Source organism: Urocampus carinirostris, chromosome 15, assembly GCF_059441175.1.
Source record: "Urocampus carinirostris isolate Australia breed hairy pipefish chromosome 15, RoL_Ucar_1.0, whole genome shotgun sequence".
Classification (NCBI taxonomy): Eukaryota; Metazoa; Chordata; class Actinopteri; order Syngnathiformes; family Syngnathidae; genus Urocampus; species Urocampus carinirostris.
Genome location: NC_142363.1, coordinates 6118302 through 6139085, shown reverse-complemented (window position 1 = coordinate 6139085; position 20784 = coordinate 6118302). Strand labels below are relative to the sequence as shown.

The 20784-nt window shown below is 39.7% G+C and overlaps 1 protein-coding gene across 1 annotated transcript; it reads left to right on the top strand.

Annotated features, from left to right (window-relative positions):
- Nucleotides 1-92: 92 nt before the first annotated feature.
- ppp2r3c (protein phosphatase 2, regulatory subunit B'', gamma) lies at nucleotides 93-19399 on the top strand. Its single transcript, XM_088353728.1, has 13 exons — nucleotides 93-291; nucleotides 356-480; nucleotides 720-824; nucleotides 2844-2953; nucleotides 11293-11390; nucleotides 12040-12110; nucleotides 13432-13564; nucleotides 13831-13886; nucleotides 14558-14633; nucleotides 14741-14877; nucleotides 15918-16055; nucleotides 17111-17170; nucleotides 17241-19399. The coding sequence occupies exons 1-13, from the start codon at nucleotides 225-227 to the stop codon at nucleotides 17439-17441; spliced, it is 1377 nt and encodes a 458-aa protein (XP_088209854.1). The 5' UTR covers nucleotides 93-224; the 3' UTR covers nucleotides 17442-19399.
- The last annotated feature ends 1385 nt before the right edge of the window (nucleotides 19400-20784 follow it).

Here is a 20784-nt window from a genome sequence, read left to right as displayed (position 1 = left end):
GAAATCCGCAACCCTCCGATTGATTTCACAACAATAAAACTTCCCTTCACTTTGCCTCGCTTGTTCTTAAAAAATTATGTTTATTTTGAAAATATAAAATCGAATAGGAAGCAACATTGGAAGCACTTCCTACAGTAATGTCATAACACAACGTTTGTCTCATTCTTATCATTTTAAGTTATTAAACGCAATCTATGTAGTATTACAGTATTTTGGAACTAAATATGGCTAAAGGAAATATGACTGATTGGCCAGGCATTTTAAAAAGGAGACTAGCAAACTCGAAGAAGGGTAAGTTTTCGTGTTTACTTCACGGTTCAAATCGATGTGCGACAAGTCTTTTGTTTCTCTCTAGACGGAAAAAGACCAGAAGAAAATAAATCTGAGGAAATGCAGCTTTTCAGCAAATACTATTCAGAATGGAAAGATGGATGTGACAAAAACAAATCCCTCAAGCACATTCCTCGATTCTACTTTAGGGTAATTATTGCTCACATTACCTACTACGCGATTACATTTAACTTGGATCTTTACATCTATGCTCACTTCGGGATTTAACTAATCATATTTTGTAAAATTGTAGGTGATTAATGTACTTAAGTCATACTGATTTTATATTTCCTAAATGTGATGATTGTTAACAGCTGTGTATAAAAATAACCGATTTCAAGCCATTTTTAACAGCATTTTATTTGAATATTGCATTTTTTTATTGACAGCTGCCAGGTGAGGATGAAATTTTACTCACAAAACTAAGGGAAGAATCTCGAGCGGTCTTCCTACTAAGGAAGAGCAGAGAATTGTTGGATCACGAGGAATTGCAGGTAGCACTCATGCACTTTTCTGATAAAAGCATTTTAAAAGGAAAATATGGTATTTCTGGACTGCTTATTAATTATTGAGTTCTCTTAATGTTGCCATTCTGAATTCTTCATTGCTTTATTTTCCCTGGATAATAATAGGTTAGGATAAGCAAGGTCCTTATCACTGCTGCTTTGCATTTAACTCAAATTTTTGACCAAAATTTAAAAGTAACATTCTGTTATCGTATGATTTAAATTATAAAATGTATGAGAACGTTCAGGCATCCCTGAACATTTTCAAGATTTTCATTTATAAATCAATGGCTGTTCGGCTCCACAATTTCAGTTAAATATATCATATAGCTGACAAAAACTGTAATGTTTGTGAATTTAAATGGTGTCTTATAGGATTTAAAGAAAGTGTGCAATCATTATTTACCAGTAATCAAAAGTAGGCAGGTGCATACATTTGGGTTCTTTTGTTGTTTTGTTCATGACAATACATTTAGTCCTAATTATTGGAGCAAAACATGTTTGGTAATGAGAAAGGGAATGGATGGTTGCAATTTGTTCTTCGCTGAAAATTGGGAATGTGGGAACCTCAAAACAACTGTCAAATGACCTGAAAAAAATATTGTTTAACAACATGGTTAAAGAAAAGAATACAAAGACTAGCTCATAGATTTCAGCTGTTAGTTTCCACTGTTAGAAATAAAAGCCCTTCAGACACAGTTCAAGTTAATGGACCGAGTAGGCCAAGAGTTATCTGATAAGCAGAGGTGCAAGATAGTGAGACAGGCAAAGACAAGACCGTATTTAAAGACATACAATCTGATTTGACTGAAAATGGTGTCACTGTGCATCATTCAACTATTCAGCGCACTTTGCACAAGGAGATGCCTTATGGTGGCCAACGCGGCAGAAGCCTTTTCTGTGAACATGCCACAAACAGTCGCTTCTGGTATACTAAAGTCAAGTCAAGTCATGTTTATTTGTATAGCCCTTAATCACAAAGAGTCTTAAAGGGCTGCACAAATCATAGACTATTGCAAACCATTTTTACAGACTATTATGACACCATCCCCTCATCTAAAACCTACATGATGGCAAATAATACACATATTATCAACATAAAATATAGATTATTCATATGCTATAGAGTAGAAGTGTGTTTTAAGCTTAGATTTAAACATTTCCACTACGGGTGCAGATCGAATCTCAGGGGGAAGAGCATTCCACAGCACCGGGGCCCGGATAGAGAACGCTCTCGAACCTGCGGATCCCTTCTTGGCTCTAGGGATCACTAGTAGACCAGCGTTTTCAGAGTGAAGGCTCTGGACCAGAACATAGGGGGAAATTAAATCTGAAAGATATGAGGGAGCAAGTCCTTGCATGATTTTGTATAATACTAACAGAACCTTAAAATCACATCTTAAGCACTTTTGGAAGAGTCAGATTCATTTTGGAATATGGTGCTGTGGACCATAAAATTAAAATTGAGTTAATTTGGACGTAGCACGCATTCCAAGACAAACATTTTCTACCCAAAGTTAAATTTGGTGGTGGTTCCATTATTTTCAGTGCAGGTAATGTCCATGCTCATAACTATCAAACCTGACTGAATTGGATATGTTTGTAAACAAAAATGGTCAAAATACCATCAAACAGAATCTAGAACCTCATTGTAAGCAATAGGAAGCATTTAGAAGCTGCTATTTTTACAAAAGGAGGACTTACTAAATATTGATGTAAGTTTTCTGTTGGGGTGCCTAAATGGTATGCACGAGCATACCTTTGTTTAAGTTATTATTGCATGCTTTCTTGAAATCCCACAAACTTTATTTCACTACTCATGTATCGCCATGTTTATCTGCTAAACAACATATTTCACGGAAATTGCTGATCCAACCAACCAATGGTTTATGAAGAAAAATCTTAAATGATCAGGGATGACCTAAACCTTTTCATATGACTGTCTACTGTTAAAACTACCGTCATAGCTCTTTTTCTTGTTTTAATTGTCCATCTATCTCTCTGTAGAATCTTTGGTTTCTACTTGAGCAGCAGGTGCCTCCATCTAATAGTGAAGAGGCCATGATCAACTATGAAGCTTATCTGCAGGTGGGGGAGCTGGCTGGGCCCAAATACAAGTAAGTGCAAGGAAAGTTTAGTCGCATTTGAGGAGGACACAACAATTCGAACCGACCAATTAACCTGATATGCATGTTTTTGGAATGTGGGACGAAACCGGAGTGCCCGGAGGAAACCCACGCAAGCACGGGGAGAACATGCAAACTCCACCCAGGAGGTTTGATCCCACAACCTCAGAACTGTGCCGCACACGCGCAAACCACTGTGGCGTTGTGCTGCCCTGCTCTCTGAAACTTTTTACAGTAAATAAATTAGAATGTCAACAAAACTAACATGATTAATCTTTTATTTAAACAAAAAACTAACAGTGCAGTAAATGCAAGTAGAGCCAGATTGACAATGTTATGGTGACAGCTAATCTCTCAACCTTCCACTTAAGCATGCTTTTTATGCTCACTCTCATTCACAAACACACACGCTTTGATTGACGAACTAATGTCAAGATAAGAGCTAAAATATCAGTATCCACTAAAAGTAATGTGGGTCGGGCCCCCTCAAGCCACCCTGGACAGTCCCTGCTTAGTCCCTACTTCCTTCTGGAGAAGCCCTCGTTTCCATGACTATCCATGGAAATGAATGGGCCCATGTATTCCGGATGGGAGACTCTCAAAATACATTAGAGCGGATGGGGACTTTTTTTCGTCTCAGGAGGTAGAGCGATCGTTTTAGGATTAGGGGATCCCAGTTCGAATCCCGGCTTGTCCGTGTTACATGTCGAAGTGTCCTTGGGTAAGACACTGAACCCCCAATACCCCCAATAAGCAGGTTAGCGCCTTACATGGCTGCACAGATCACGGCCGCTATTGGGAAATGTGAAGCACAAAGTAAAGCGCTTTGGGAAGTCATTGACTTGAAAAGCACTATATAAATGCAGATCATTTCATTTCACTATATGCATCCCCTGGCTACTATAACCACTTTTACCTCGTTTTATCCCACTTTTCAGCAATGTAATGGCGAACATATAACCAAAACCACTTCGTCCTGCATTTGTTGGGAATGCAAAACAATTTAAACCATTCTGTCTTTGTATTTGTTGTTAATGTAGTCGAACGGTAATGCACACCGTATATAAATCACTTTTGAGCAGGTAACATGTTTATTTTGCCTTTTTTCTACTCAAATCGCTCGTATTAAAACTGTTATGCACTTTACCATAACGCTTATTTCAGCATAATAAGCTTTATGGTAGAGGACATAACAGTTCTCAAAAGTGATTTATATACGATGTGCATTACCGTTCGATTACATTCACAACAAATACAAAGACGGAATGGTTTAAGTTGTATTACATTCCCAACAAATGCAAGAGGAAGTGGTTTTGGTTATATGTTCGCCATTACATTCCCGAAAAGTGATATAAAAGTAAAATAAAACGAGGTAAAATTGGTTATAGTAGCTGGGGGATGCATAAATGCAAAAAATGTCAATACCAAAAATGAATGAATAACTTCTCGTCTTGTTTAATATTTTGTGAGCATTAGATTTGACACTCAAGACTAAAATGGATTCTACTGCTACTTGAATACACTATTAAGAACATGAACGCATCAATGCAACGCTATCACGATACATTAACCAATTCATTTAATTGTTGTAGCGTTAGCCAGATGATCAATGTGGCGAGAAACAAGATTCTTGACCCTCACATGATTTCACAATCCCGAACAGTAATGCTCGCTGTCCATCTATGTAGCAAAACATATAAACGCATTGTTTAAAATTCGCCAATATTAAAAATTATTACCGTTGGTTGAGTCTTCAACCCTGCTAGGACTGCTAACTTCAGCATAAGCGGGGAACAGTGCCATGTTTGTGTTACTCTAACATACAGGTCGCAATGTAATGACGTCATATAACATGCGACGTAAATAAACACCTTCTGTTTGTCATTCGGACAGCCCAGCAGAGAATCTCAATGATCTAAATTTAAAATGAGCTACATGACGATTTTAGTGCGTCCATTTTGCATCTACAATAATAACATATTTTGAAAATGCTATTTGAAAGGAAATATATATAAACGCGGTGTACCTGTCCCACCAAAGATCCACATTCACCCTGGACTGGATGATGAGGTTTTTATTACAGTTGCTGCAGATGAAATGAGTCACAACACGTGATTAGCTTCTCTGCTGGCTTTGATCTCTTTGATCTCGTTGGCAGCTCGCTCTGTAGACTGCCCAAAGCATTTCAAAGAGCTTTCTTTTCAATTTACATAAAATACATTTGAGAATATCACAATACATTTTTACATCCATTTTAACAAGATACTTTTAAAAAGAGATCGTATAGTGTTTTTTTAACGTTTACAATGAATTCAACATATTTTTCTTTAGTCTGAATTTTAACCAACATCATCCTTTTTATATATATGAGAAAATAGAAGTAAGAACAATAATGAGTATAAAAACGGGTACAATTTACCTGCAAATGAAATGAGTCACAACACGTGATTAGCTTCTCTGCTGGCATTGATCTCTGCGAAAATCAATCCAAACAGCTTGACAACATCAATCACATTACTGTACATGTTGAGAGATTTGTCAGCTGTGGTTATAATGTTTAAAATTAACTTTTTTTTTTGGAGCACAAAAAAGATGTGTCTTATCGTTGGCAGCTCGCTCTGTAGACTGCCAACTAAACCCCGCCTTCCGGTCACATGTGAAAAGCCAAAACAAACCCTACCCTATACGAGCAGGTGGCACTGTTCGACTCATCATTGCAGGACACTTACCAAAAACTATACACATATTTCAGCAGGAATTTCAATAAAACAAAAGTTATATTACACCCATTACATATGTATACCAATAACATGTTGCAGCACTGAAACACAAATGGCTCCAGGGTTATCTAAAACCCTTATTAACGCAAAATTGCGTTGGTGTGTTTGCGAACCCACAGTGATTAATGTATCATTAGAAAGAATATTATTATACCAGTCTAACGTTCTATAACCATTTTAGGGGGGATACATGCATTTGTAAGTGTAACTTGTATTAATTACCGTATTTTCCGCACTATAAGGCGCACCGGGTTATAGGGCGCACCCCCAAAAAATAGTTTTCGGTCCTATATTTACCATACATAAGGCGCACCGGATTATAAGGCGCTACAATGGGAACGTCGACAAAACAGTCAGATATTTCAGTCAAACTTATTACCCCCTTAACATTCCGAAAGCTTGCAAAGAAGCAAATACGTGCCTCACACATGTACGGACACAGTGTCTGTACGATGTCACCAATCACTGAAATGCATCGTTCCACATATCATTCGGAAGGTTAAAGTCTTGGGATTCAAGAAATGCCAACCATTTCTTAGTTTCTATTTTATTTTTCGCTGGTAACTGTGTGGACAGCAAAGTAAGATTTTTTTTGTGCAGGGAAACGTGGTTCTTTACTATGCATATGACAATAAACACTTTGAATTAAATTTAGTTTAAAAATAGACTCATCACAGAAACATCAAGATCGTTCTAAAACAAGATACTGGAAAAATATAAAGCCGCATAGCTCAGCTAAGCCATCACGTTCAATAATGATACGCAACCATGGTCTTCTTACAACCGTGAGTGTAGTAAATCCAACCATGTCAAATATTTACAAATACAGAATAGTAAAAAATGTTTTCTCTATGCCGTAGTGCAACCCAACGTGTGATTCCCATTCATCTTTTTCGGCCAATTGCAGGCTTCGTTTTGTCCCGCTTTAGCCTATGCAAGCCTTTAAATGATGAAAAGGGTCAGCCTCCTTTACCCCCGAATAAGTTTAACCAATAGTGACTGATTCAAATGATTATTCACACATTGGTTAGGAAATGAAATAGATAGATAGAAATTCACATTTCCAGCAGCATCCCTGAGCTGAGAACAATCGAGAACAATCGAAAATAACACGGTAGCTGCTGGAGTGGCTGCCATTCGTGACGGCGCCGGAAGAAAAGATTCAATTTGAATCATGTACAAACAAACAAACAGTTGAATCATGTACAAACAAACAAACAAACAAAATATTCATGTTTCAATAAGTGGAGTGTTAATAAAATGAGACATATTCCTTAATGGGGGTAACAATGCACGGGCTTTCTTCCTATTTCTTTGTTATCTCAAGTTTTCTTTCCATTGTTATCTTCTTGCTTCTGATCTTAAAGAATGGTAATTGTTGGAGAAAGCTCAGATAATAGGTTATCGGCTTCTTCATGATACTGTGACCAGCATTTTATATGAGAATGACCAATAGTATAAATGCTGGTGTACACAGTATATATCCCAACATACACCGCGCACTACTTCGCCTTCGGGGGAAAATCTAGTCGGCGGCTGCTTGCCTTAGTTGCAAGACTTTGCGACTTAATATTGATCCATATATAAGGCGCACTGTATTATAAGGCGCATGGTCAGCTTTTGAAAAAAATAAAGGCTTTTAGGTGCGCCTTATAGTGCGGAAAATACGGTAAAACATTTTTAAAGCTACTCGAAACAAAGTTTAATGCTTCTACTCAAGTCTAAATCTAGAACTCTGGCTAATATTGTGTATTTGAAATATGAATCAAGCAACACAATCGAACTGTTTTAAATCAACAATGTGTAATAATTAGTGCCTCCCAGTGGCAAAAATAAATTAACTCCCATACCAAAGTTGTTTTTATAAATATTCATAGGTCGAGAAACTTGTTCTACTTGACCATATTGTAATCCATACTTAGTAATCACCGCCATGTTTGCCTGACAACTTGCTCCTACGTTGTGCTTAGTGGCACTGGTTTTTGTTCGCATTAGAAAATACAATTACATCTTTTAGTCTAATATTACACAATGTAATTTAAATGTCAAGATAAGAGCTAAAATATCAGTATCCACCTGAACGTCCTTCCCTAAAATAAGTTAACTAAGCCTTTTACGCTATCTCTTACTCACACACACACACGTTTTCCTCCACACACTTTTTAAAATCTCAATATCATCAGCAGTCTTGACTCACAGGCATGTCGGGACTCAGAAGTTAGCTGTTTACTCAGCTCTACCTTTATTCTTCCTGACTTAGTTGCTTATCCAATCAGATGGCATGGGGTGTGAGACAAAAAAAAGGAGAGTGAGTGAGAAAGGCCCAGCTGTATATGAGCTTAAATAATCAGTCGTCTAATAAATTGAAATGCCTTTACCGATTTTTGACAAATTCTCAAATATTGGTCCCGATACTCGGCCCGCCTGATAATCGGTCAACCTTTAATTTTAAAACACACCAACGACAGTAATCAAAGACTTATTGTGGAAAAAAATTGTAGTTTGGAAACTAACTTGCTCTGAGTCAGTAAAACGTATTAGTCACCAATGATACTTTTTTTTTTTTGCCATCCATCCATCCATTATCTCTGCTTATCCGGGGTCGAGTCGTGGGGGGAAGCAGCCTCAACAGAGACTTCTTTCAGCTCATCCGACAGGATCTCGAGGCGTTCCCAGGCCATCCTAGAGACATAAACTCTCCAGTGTGTCCTGGGTTGTCCCCGGGGCCTCCTGGCGGTGGGACATGCCCGGAACACCTCCCGAGGGAGGCGTCCAGGAGGCATCCTTATCAGAGGCCCGAGTCACCTCAACTGGCTCCTCTCAATGGAGAGGAGCAGTGGCTCTACACAGAGTCCCTCCCAAATGACCGAGCTTCTCACCTTATTTCCCATAGTTCATGACCATAGGTGAGGGTAGGAACATATATCGAACAGTAAATCGAGAGCTTTGCCTTTCGGCTCAGCTCCCTATTCACCACGACGGACCGGTATTGGGTCCACATGATGAAAGATGCTGCACCGAACCATCTGTCGATCTTCCGCTCCATCTTACCCTCACTCATCTTACCCTTTTCCGGCTGAGTACCATGGTCTCGGACTTAGAGGTGCCAATCTTCATCCAAGGCGCTTGACATTCGGCTGCGAATCGCTCCAGTGAGAGCTGAAAATCACGGCCTGAGGAAGCCAACAGCACAACATCATCTGCAAAAAGCATCGATGAAATGCTGGGCCCCCCAAACCAAACACCTTCCTTGCCAAGGCTGTGCCTAGAAATTCTGTCCATAAAAGTTATGAACAGAATCTGTGACTAAAGTCAGCCCTGGCGTAGTCCATCTCCCACTGGAAACAAATCCGACTTACTGCCGGCAATGCAAACCAGACTCTGGCACCGGGCATACAAAGACTGCACAGCCCGGACAAGACTGTGCGGTACCCCATACTCCTGAAGCACCCCCCACAAGGCTTCCCAAGGAACATGGTAAAATGCCTTCTCGAAGTCCACAAAACACATGTAGACCGGATGGCAAACACCCATGCACCCTCAAGGACCCTGCAGAGTGTGTAGAGCTGGTCCACTGTTCCACACAGCTCCTCTTGAATCCGAGATTCGACCTCCTGACAGACTCTCCTCTCCAGTACCCCGGATAGACCTTACCAAGGAGGCTGAGTTGTGTTATTGACCTGTAGTTGGAACAAACTCTCCGATCCCCCTTCTTGAAAAGGGCAACCACCACCCGAGTCTACCATTCCAGAGGTACTGTTCCCGATGTCCACGCAATGTTGCAGAGGCTTGTCTACCATGACACGCCCACAACACACAGTGCCTTAATGAACTTCGTTCGGATCTCATCAACCCCTGGAGCCTTGGCCACCAAAGAGCTTTTTGACCATCATCAGTGACTTCAACCCCTGAAATATGAGAGCCCACCTCAAAGTCCCCTGGCTCTGCTTCCTCAGAGGAAGACATGTCGGTGGGATTGAGGAGGTCTTCGAAGTACCCTGCCCACCGATTCACAACGTCCCGGGTCGAGGTCAGCAGCGCCCCATCGCCACTATACACACTGTTGATGGCACACCGCTTCCCCCCCTAAGATGCCGGATGGTGGATCAGAATTACCTCAAAGCGGTTCAGAAGTCGCTTTCCATAGCTTCGCCAAACTCCTCCCATGCCTGAGTTTTTGCCTGGGCAACCGCCAAAGCTGCATTTCACTTGGCCAGCCAATACCTGCCAGCTGCTTCCAGAGTCCCACAGGCCTATAGGGCCCAATAAGACTCTTTCTTAAGCATGACGGCATCCCTCACCGCCAGTGACTACCAACGGGTCTGAGGGTTGCCACCACGGCAGACGCTCTACCTTGCGGGCACAGCTCCAATCAGCCGCCTCAACGATGGAGGCGCGGAACATGGTCCACTCGGAATGAATGTCGCCACAGGTCCGATGAAACGACTATAAAGTGGATCATTGAACTACGGCCTAAGGTGTCCTGATGCCAAGAGCACATATGGACACCCTTATGTCTGAACGACGTGTTCGTTATGGACAAAGCATGACGGGAACAGAAGTCCAAAAACAATACACCACTTTGGTTTGTGTCAGGGGGGCCGTTCTTACCAATCACACCCCTACAGATCTCACTGTCATTGTCCACGTGCGCGCTGAAGTCTCCCAGCAGTACGAGGGAGTCCCCAGGGGGCGCACTCTCAAGCACACCCTTCAAGAAGGGTGGGTACTCTGAACTGCTCTTTGGTGCATAAGCACAAACAACTGTTAGGAACCATCCCCCCGAAGGCGGAGAGAGGCTACCCTCTAGTCTACCTGGGTTAACCCCAACGTTCAGGCACTGAGCCGTGGCGCAACAAATATGCCCAAACTGGCTCTGCGCCTCTCACCACGGGCAACTCCAGAGAGGAAGAGAGTCCAACCTCTCTCCAGAGGACTGTTACCAAGAGGCCAAGCTGTGTGTGGAGGTGAGTACGACTATGTATAGTCGGAACTTCTCAACCTCACACACCAACTCGGGCTCCTTCCCCACCAGAGAGGTAACATTCCATGTCCCAAAACACAGTTTATGTAGCTGGGGATCGGCGCGCCAAGGACCCCTCCTTATGTTACCCAGCCCTCTATGCCCCTTCCACAGGTGGTAAGCCCATGGTAAGAGGGACCCACGTCGTCCCTTCGGGCTGTGCCCGCCCCGACCGCGTGAGCAAAGGCCTGGCCACCAGGCACTTGCAATTTTTTTCTTTCTTTTTTTCTTGTCGTTATGATAATAAACAGAAGCCAAATTAGCAAAATTCAATATATGTGATTGTATTAAAAAGTCCAGCAATAGTTCTGGACTCTTTTGTTTCCCCTTCCCAAAATTCAATTTTGTATGTTTTAAAAAAGGTGCATAGTCCAGCTAACTGTTGGACGATTTATTGTTTTATGAAATAAAATACCGCACGTCCCAGTTGCTATTCATGCTGCTGACTATTACGCTGGAGTTATTTGATCGGTATACATAAGAGTGTTGCACTGAAAATTAATCATCTCTCCTTTTCGTTCCATCAGCAAGTTCTTCACAGCCCGAGTGTATGCTAAGCTTCTCCACGGTGACCCATATGGCAGGATATCTATAATGCAGTTCTTCAATTACGTTTTGAGAAAAGGTTCGACCTTCTTATGGTGGCTTTGTTTTCATTGTACTCATTTAATTTTTGGTATTGATCATAAACACACTGCGCTTTTTGTTGCCATCAGATTGTAATACAATGAAAGGAAACTAATTAATTTTAATGCAGGGTGACAACAATTTAATCTGCCAAAAGTAATGTAACTAGATCAAATTTGTCATGATTGTTTCAAGCCTTGCTCAAACATACATGTCAATGCAAACGGGGCTCCAAATACTTTGTGCCAAATTATTAAGTTGTTTCGTTTAAAACGGTTATCATCATCATTATTATTCCTGAACTGTACATTTTGTGATTGGGGCACAAACAAAACAAAATCTCAAATAATGTCTCTTTTAAATCTTGTTCAATTACTCTATATATTAAATATCAAAATGATGAGTGAAAATTATTAAATTCCCAGGCATTTTGCCAGTGTTGAGCAATTATATCTATGCCAAAAGACATAAAGTAGAGTGGCAAAAAAGATGATCGTATTGTGTTTATTGTTCCTAATATAGATGATACAGTACTGGTTTCTGTACTCGGTGCAACCTTATGATAGTTGGTTTAAGGAATACAAGAGAAAGCTAAAGGTGAAAAAATGCTTCCTAAAAGTTGGAAAACATATTTTGTTTTTGTATAGTGTGGCGGCATCAGACCCGAATTGGCCTTAGCCTTTATGATGTGGCGGGACAAGGTTACCTCAGAGAGTCGGTAAGTTTTTCTAATCATATGACACAGCACCACACTACACTGCGTGAGCTATATTGCTTCTTTTATCACAGCAGGCGCAAGAGATTCACCCCCGAAAATGTCTAAAAAATTATTTTCAATTTTTGTGATGTATGGATGAAATGATACATAATAGGATAATTGATAAGGTGGTGGACGGAAGGACAAATTGATTTTAAGGGAAAAAAATGTATCGTATGGATGGATGGGTGGATCGATCAAAGACTAGTCTAATAGATGGACAAATAAATGTATAATTGGTTTGGAATGACAGACGGGTGGATGAGTGGACAGTTGGACGGATGGATTTAAATGGATTAACAGATAAGATTGATGGGTTTGATGATAGAGTGGTCAAAATGCATCTATGGATGACTGTTTGGATCGATTGATGACAACTTAGTTGGCTGGATTGGTTTGGATAAGAGGAAATCATTAAGTCGGGCTTCTCTCTCGCAGTTTTTGTTTTTGTTCATGGAGTATCTGTACAGCATGCACACTGTTTGGTGCACTGACTTTTACTCAAGTAATTATTTGGATGACTACTTTTTACTTCTACATCAGTAATATAATTTTGAAGCAAACGTACTTTTACTTGAGTAACACACTTCAGCGCTGCACTTCGATGCCGTAGCGCACACTTAATTTCAGGGACCGGGCCCGAAGGAAACACGCAGCTGCGTTTCCGCGCTGCGCGTACTTCAGCAGAGGCCTGCACTTCGCCGCCAAAGTATGTTTTGGATTTTTTTAGGCCCAATCTTACCTTCAGTTTGGACTGACTGATGGTGGAAGGATGGACAGTTAAATGGTTTCAAATGGATGGATGGATGGACAGTTAAATTGTTTCAATCTAATGGCGAGATGGATAGACTGGTTGGATAATGTTTCAATGGATGTATGGATGATGATTTGGGTGTATTGATGACAGCTTGGAGGAATAGATCAGTGGACATACAGATGAATGGGTTGGATGCTGGAGTAGTTCGATGGATAGATGATATGACTAAAAGATGGATCGCAGATTAGTTGGATGGGTTTGATGGATGGATGTATGCATGAATAAAATTATAGTGAAAGGAGGATGGATAAATGGTAGATGGACAAAAAAATGAAGGGATGGACAAATAGATGGCCTGAGTGGGTTGGACAAACGAATGGGTTGGAACTTGGATAGAAGGATGGTGTTTGTCAGATCGATAGATGGATGAATAGGTTATAAACGAAAATATACATTGTTGACATAGGTGATGATAGAAATGGTAATGATAATTTAAGAGGGCAGATTTTTTTTTTTTTTTTGTAGGATCTGGATAACTATATCTTGGAGTTAATCCCAACCCTATCTCAACTGGACGGACTGGAAAAGTCTTTTTACCCTTTTTACGTCTGTACTGCTGTACGCAAGTTTTTCTTTTTCCTGGACCCGCTTCGTACCGGTAAGGCTTAAGGATTTGTCAGCACAAACAAATTTTAAGTCACTATTAGGAAAATTCGAAAATTTGCTGTCAAAAAATAATTGTCAACATGTTTTCTTATTTTTTTCATGTAACTCATTTTCAGAAAGATACTAAATACTGTACCAAATCCATTTTGAAAGCATTCCGAGGATTTGGGTTTAAGGAGCAAACAATGGCAGTGATTAAAGAAAAACTGTTCAGCTTTTATCGCCATATCTGTAGGTACTGATATTTTTCTCTTTCAGGAAAGATTAAGATCCAGGATATCTTGGCCTGCAGTTTTCTGGATGATTTGTTAGAGGTACATTTTTCTTTTGGCTGTTACATTACATCATTGTTTCTCAAATAGTGGGCTCTGTCAAGGGGGGCGCGGGCGCTTTTGACTTCAGGGAACATTTTTTTCTCCCAAAACCAAGTACAATTACAAATCCACTACACTAGGGGGTTGTGGCGTTCTTAGTGGCAGAGTATATGTGTTGAATATGAAGTGAATCGTGACCCCATGAGACGCAGATGCAGAGACAGGCGAAGAGAGACTGGGTAAAGAGACAAACAAAAACCTCCTCCCATACCACTTCATTGCGACTTTGGAGGGAGACGAGCAAAGACGTGTGCTTGCTTTGTTAAAAACTTTGGCTGCGAACAGCATGAAGCCAAATAAATTAAGCTGTCACTTAAAAACAATGGAACCTAAATACGCTGACAAGACGCTTTAGTTATTACTCTTTAGCAAAAATGTGCTGAAAGGTGTAGATGATGGTGATGTGTTATCATCAATATTTACAATCTTTGTTTTGTCACCACCAATATTATAATTACTTTAAAAAGAAAATATCGCGAGAGGTTTTTTTTTCTTTTCAGACAGAAAATAATTAAGAAGCATTGCATTATATTAAGTAATCTACAGTATTTTTCTATTTAATGTATTTCTTAATAACTCATGAGTTACCCACTGTCATTCTTTATTTCCAGTTACGAGATGAGGAGTTGTCTAAAGAGAGTCAAGAGACCAACTGGTTCTCAGCACCTTCAGCACTCAGAGTCTATGGTGAGTGAGCATCAGCCCTCATATTATTGCCAATCATTTGCCTTCAGTGATTCAATGGGCACTTAGGATGTACTCACTATCCTGTGATTTGTGCTTCTTGGCGGCAGGGCAGTACCTCAACCTGGACAAGGACCACAACGGCCTGTTGAGCAAAGAGGAGCTTTCACGTTACGGCACGGCCACGCTCACCTCAGTTTTTCTTGAAAGAGTGTTTCAGGAGTGCCTCACTTACGATGGAAAAATGGTACACACGTTTTGTCTTTTGAGTGTCATTGTATAAAATCACAGCTGGCTCTCAAGAGTACATTCTGATTGATTGATGTTTTTCCTCATAAACAAGGTTACAATAAATTGAAAATCAAAAACTTTGAAAGACAATTAACATAACAGAAGGGGGTAAAAGGGCAGACAGGAAAAGCCGGATCTTGATCCTGTCTTCTTGACAACCAAAACACATTTCACATTTTTCTAGTATGTAATTCTAGTCATGTAATCAGATAAATGTAAAATCTAGATTAGCGTAATCATATTTAGCACTATAGGACGATTTAATGTATGCCTTGAAATCTCCTCCACTTATTTTTTTGTTCCCCCAATTTGGTATTTGTTTGCTTTCTCCAAGAATAGCCAAAAGTCGATCTTGAACTGATGCAACCAGTTTAGCTGGTCCTCAAACTTTTCGAGCGCGGTGTTCTGCTCGGCGAAGCTGTTGGTCATGATGGCATCAGTGCGTTGAAGTAAGACCACAGTTGCGCCGGTCTGATCTCTGATCAGTAAGTCAGACATTTTCTTCAGCCATGTCCACAAACTTAACAAAACTCGCCAGCAAGAATTCCTCTAAATAGAATTAAGAACAACAGTTTCATGTCATCAACGTCTTTGATGTCCAGTTGTGTTAAACACACTGATTCTCAATCATTCCAGAAATTTTGATAGTACTTGCTAGGGTATATGCCTTTTGGCCAGGGGTTTTTTCATACTCGATCTGCTCTGAAAAATAACCAATGTATTTTTTAAGGAATGCTTCAAAGACAACCATGTGAAAATATTATTACTCGCAGATGTATGGATATATAAACATTGCAATTAAATGTTTGCCACGTAGGAAGAAAATTGAGTTTATCTGGGTGTTTGGTTGGTTGGTTGGATCCCTTAACCACTCGGGTCGTACGGGTACCATTTCCTGTGTTATCTATTCTCATTAAATATAATTTATTTAGTAATGGGTCTGTTGTTTTTTATTTTTATTTTCATTAATATTGGTTTTCATCTTTCCATTTTCAGGATTACAAGACTTACTTAGACTTCGTGTTGGCCTTGGAAAACAAGAAGGAGCCAGCAGCCTTGCAGTATATTTTCAAACTTTTAGACATTGACAACCAAGGATATCTCGACGTTTTCTCCCTCAACTATTTTTTCAGGGTAAATGTCTCCTATTTCATGATGGCGATACCGACTGTCAATTGTGGACTAGAAAATGCTTCTTTTTTGCTACAGTTTAAACACTGTAGCTTTAAATACGGAGTGGCTTCTTTTTTTTCTGTGGCAGCACAGAGGAAAATGGCGAGCTGCTCTTTTCCATAACGAATGTGCACCGAATACAAAATATTGATGTGACGTCTGGAAACATTTATGACGCCGTTCGAGAAATTAGTCTAGGTTTTTGCCAACTTTATCTATATATTACATAGCGGGAGCCAAAGAGGATGTTTGACACAATCGTACTTCATTCAATATTTGCAACGTACTCATCCAAATATTATACATCCAAATTGAACAGCATTGGAAATTATTTATTAAATACGCTACACTTCTCTTTCCATATCATCGGCATCATTGTCAGGTCGCTAATGTTTCCTTTAACCTTCAAGGAACGATAACAAGCAATTGCAATTGGGTACAATACCACTGCAACCACCTATGCCAACGGAAAAAGAGCAGGAGAGAAACCTTTAGATCGTAGTAACCGATTCAAATGATGATTGACACATTGTTTGGCCAATTAAGTTCTGAGATGAACTATGTATTCAAATTAGACCCCACTAGTGATTCGATTTTACGCACCATTGTCACGCGCAAGTGTGCACAATCATTGACTTTTTGAAAGAGAAGTCAAACATTTCTAACTCTTTCAAAATGTCTAAAAAATTGCCAAAGTCCGATGCATAGTTGGAGAGATTTTATAGATTTAAACTGTTTTAAATGTCCACTTTTGGAAACGCCTAGACCTTCCCTGAGATAAATATCAGATTGTGATCAAATTTGACATGGTACCAGGTAAGGCTTCAAGCTATTATCTTACCTGTTTTCCAGCCTAAGATGCCCATTCTTCACTCATCTGCAGGTCTTTAATTGCAAAAAAAAATCAGGCGAGAATAAAAACCTTTTTTTTCCTGTGTGTTCCTACTCGGATTTTTCAATGATAGTAGCATTTCCAAAACTGTAAATCGTTTAGTAGTACTTTGTTTTTCTGCCAGGCCATCCAGGATCAGATGAAAGTGCACTGCCAAGCACCTGTCGCTTTCCAGGATGTCAAGGTAACCCCGTGTTTTGTAACATACTTTTCCAGTCTTAGAGGGATTGCCAAAAGTCCATGTGTCTGTCCAGGATGAGATCTTTGACATGGTGAAGCCTAAAGACCCATATAAGATCACCCTGCAGGACTTGGTGAACAGTTGCCAGGGGGACACGGTCACAAGCATCCTGATTGACTTCAACAGCTTCTGGACGTACGAGATTAGACAGCTGCCTGTGGCCAATGATGCAGACAGCAACGGCTTAGCGAGTAACGAAGAAGATGATTCCTAAACAAAAAAAAGAGTCAACAAAGATTGTCACGTCATCCGCAAACTCAAAGCACCACACTTCCTGTTACTACTGTACTAAAGCATTGTTCAACCCATCCTCCTGTACTGCTCCCCAAGTTTTTTTTTTACTTACACAGGAGCTAAAATCATCAGCCTACCCGCACCCAACCTGTCAGACTTAAATAATAGGTCCGGCATCCGACTTGGCAAGCACAATAGTCCAGGTTATCACTTACCCACCGATACTTCATCCCACTACCATCAGGGAGCTGATACAGGACAATAAGATTAATGAAGGCCTGCTTCTGGAAAAGCCTGATGCCCGCTGCCATCACTGTTCTAAAAAAAACCAGTTCCTGCTGACGCATCCACTCAGTCTGCCCTCGTTGTCCCACTATCATATATGTTTGTCATTATGCTGTTTTTGTAATGTAATGCCTGTTGTTTCCCCCAGTGAACTTCCTTAACGGGACCAAAAAATGTAATCTAATCTAGAGGACCAGTGCTCCCCTACCAACAGACTTGGGGAGTAACGGAAGACTTGAAACAGCATCATGAAATTAAGATACAAAAGAAATGTGGTGTTGGTGATGCGTTTAGGGACATTTAGTAAATTTGTAAGATTATCTTTTTGTATTTTGCAGTTAAAAGTTGTTTAAAATCTAATATTTGATCACTGTATTGTTGTAAGAATCATTAACTTATCCTTGTAAACCTGAATACTTTCAAGATGTTTTGCGTCCCCACTTCTTTAAAAATTTAGTTAGTGGACAATTAATGTGTTAAAAACAATGTAGGGTTATTAATGTAAACTAAAACAGAGCATATCTCGTCTGCCATGTGGAAAATAATACTGTAATTTATTTTTGCTTAATAAACTATACTACGTGGTTAAAAATTGAGCACTTTTTTTGCAGGACTACAAGAAAATACCTAACCTTGGTTTCCTCCATTCTTTTTAATATTAGATTTGTTAATGTCAACCACAATTTAGTAATTTGATTTATATTGTTTTTGTCTGATGTTAGTATATTTGGTATTGGAGTATTCGAAAGTAATCCAGTTACACTACTTCAATATAGTACTCGCATTACGTTACTGTTAGGATTGTATAATTATATTTATCCTACAGTTGACATTTAATATGTTATATGTGTTCTCAGCCATTTTGAAGAGTTCTCAGCCTGTAAGCTGCTCTTCAAGGCCATGAGTTGTTTTTGATGTGCAGCCTGTCTTTTGTCTCACATACCAATGGATACACCCTGACCTGTTCATGCCCATAACTCAAGTTGTTTTTCTCCAAGAACCTGAATATTAGAAGGGAGGTTTCGGAGAAGTCTTCAGAGCCCAGCTAGCGAGCGAGCAGAGCAAGCGAGGAGGAGATTCGTAACAGCTCGATCTCCGGGGCTCTCATAATGATGATTAATAAAGTAACTAATTCTAAATAACCGATTCTCTATGCCTTCTTTTATTTCAGAGTGTTTTATTAAAAATGTTGGGGACTTGAACCTTATGTAACGGGTGTAATAATAACTTTTGTTTTATTGAAATTCCTGCTGAAATATGTGTATAGTTTTTGGTAAATGTCCTGCAATGATGAGTCACAACATTAGCTTTTTCTGCTGGGTTTGATCTCTTTGATCTCTACAAGGGGAATTAATATTTAGTAAAACAGAAACAAAACAAAAATAAACCTAAACAGCTTGACAATATCAATCACATTACTATGCATGGTGAGAGATTTGTCAGCTGGGGTTATAATGTTTAAAATTAACTTCTTTTGTGGAGCACCAAAAGATATGTCTTACCTTTGTAGTTCTCTCTAGTAAGACTAACAACAAACCCCGCCTCCTGGTCACATGTTAGAAGCCAAAACCAAACCCCACCCCATACCAGCAGATGGTAATGTTGTGACTCATCCATTTGCAGAAACTGTAATAATAAAAACCTCATCATCCAGTCCAGCGTGAATGTGGATCTTTGGTGGGACACGTACACCGCGGTTACACTAACAGTTACTGATCACATTTTTTATCAGGTGGGAGCAACCAGATTGTACTTGCCCAAGACACACCACAGGGAATGGTGCCCCTATGAGCTTAGTGGTTAAAGGATCCAACCAACTAACTAGTAACTGCATTAGATTCCATTTTTAAAGTAATCTTCCAAGCCCTGGCCTTAAACAGCGGCCCGGTGACTTTTTTATAACATCGGACCATTCTCTCTGCAAATTGATGCTAAAAAAATTTACTGAGGGTCATTTACACCTTTTAACAGTAGACGGCGAGAAAACTCTGCAAATGCGAGTTGACACGCGCATAATAGAAAAAAAAGATTGGTTTTGTTTTTTACGCATGTTGAGTAAAGCCTAACGGAGACAAAGCTGCTCAAGTGAAAGGTTTTTGATTTCATTTAAAATGCAGTTAATTGAGCATTAAAGGGATATTGTGCAGTTTTTTGACCACTACTTGTGGTTATTCATTCTATTAGTAATAAATCAATCTATACTTTGCCAGGCGTGTTTTATTGGACCACTAGATGTCGCTGTATTAAGTAGTGTACCCTAAAATGACCACTACAAAGCAAACGGATGCATACTAACTACGGAGACTCAAATTGACCAAAATGCAGTTTTTCTTCTCATTTTTCGCCATTTCTTTTGCAAGCTTTGTTTTGTTTTTATTTTGATTACTTATAGCAGCACGATGGTTGATTAACTCAGTGAGGATTGTGTTGTATCAAATAAATGCAAATTTCTCAACAATTAGTTTTTTATGCATGTTTGTAAGGAGTACTTGTATTTTTGCGTATTATTTGCTGGTTTAAACTGCAGGATGTTTTTTTTTTTAATGTGTGAATTTGTGTCGTGACTTGTAATCAGGGTGAGATGGTGGGCCCTGAAGTGAAACAAGTTGAAAAAATCTGAACTAGACTATATGTTTCATTTCTTAAAAACATTTAACATTTGATCAGTCTTAGCTTGTGGACATTTTTTTATTTGGCTCCCTGTACTTTTGACTTGGACACTCCTGCTTTAAAGGAGCTGTATGGAATTTTGAACTTTTTTTACTTGCAGCTGCCATTTCCTGGCTTTTGTCATCATTACACCCCGTCAGCTCATTCATGATGCACGTGCAAGTATGTGCATTTCTTAAACCACTGGAAAACATTTTTTCTTTTCATCTTTCTCTGGGTTTGGACTGTTCTTGGAGGAGGCCTCTTCTGACTTTCACCATTTTTCTAATAAAAACAAAAACCAGCAGGGACAAGCATAACGTCAATCCCCAGAATTCCCCCAACCCCATTTCTCTTGTTCCTGAACAGCTTTGATAAAAGATAAAAGG

Coding starts and splice junctions, on each gene's coding strand:
- ppp2r3c (XM_088353728.1), top strand. CDS start 225: ATGGCTAAAGGAAATATGACTGATTGGCCAGGCATTTTAAAAAGGAGA. Junction 292..355: donor ACTAGCAAACTCGAAGAAGG/GTAAGTTTTCGT, acceptor GTTTCTCTCTAG/ACGGAAAAAGACCAGAAGAA. Junction 825..2,843: donor TGGATCACGAGGAATTGCAG/GTAGCACTCATG, acceptor ATCTCTCTGTAG/AATCTTTGGTTTCTACTTGA.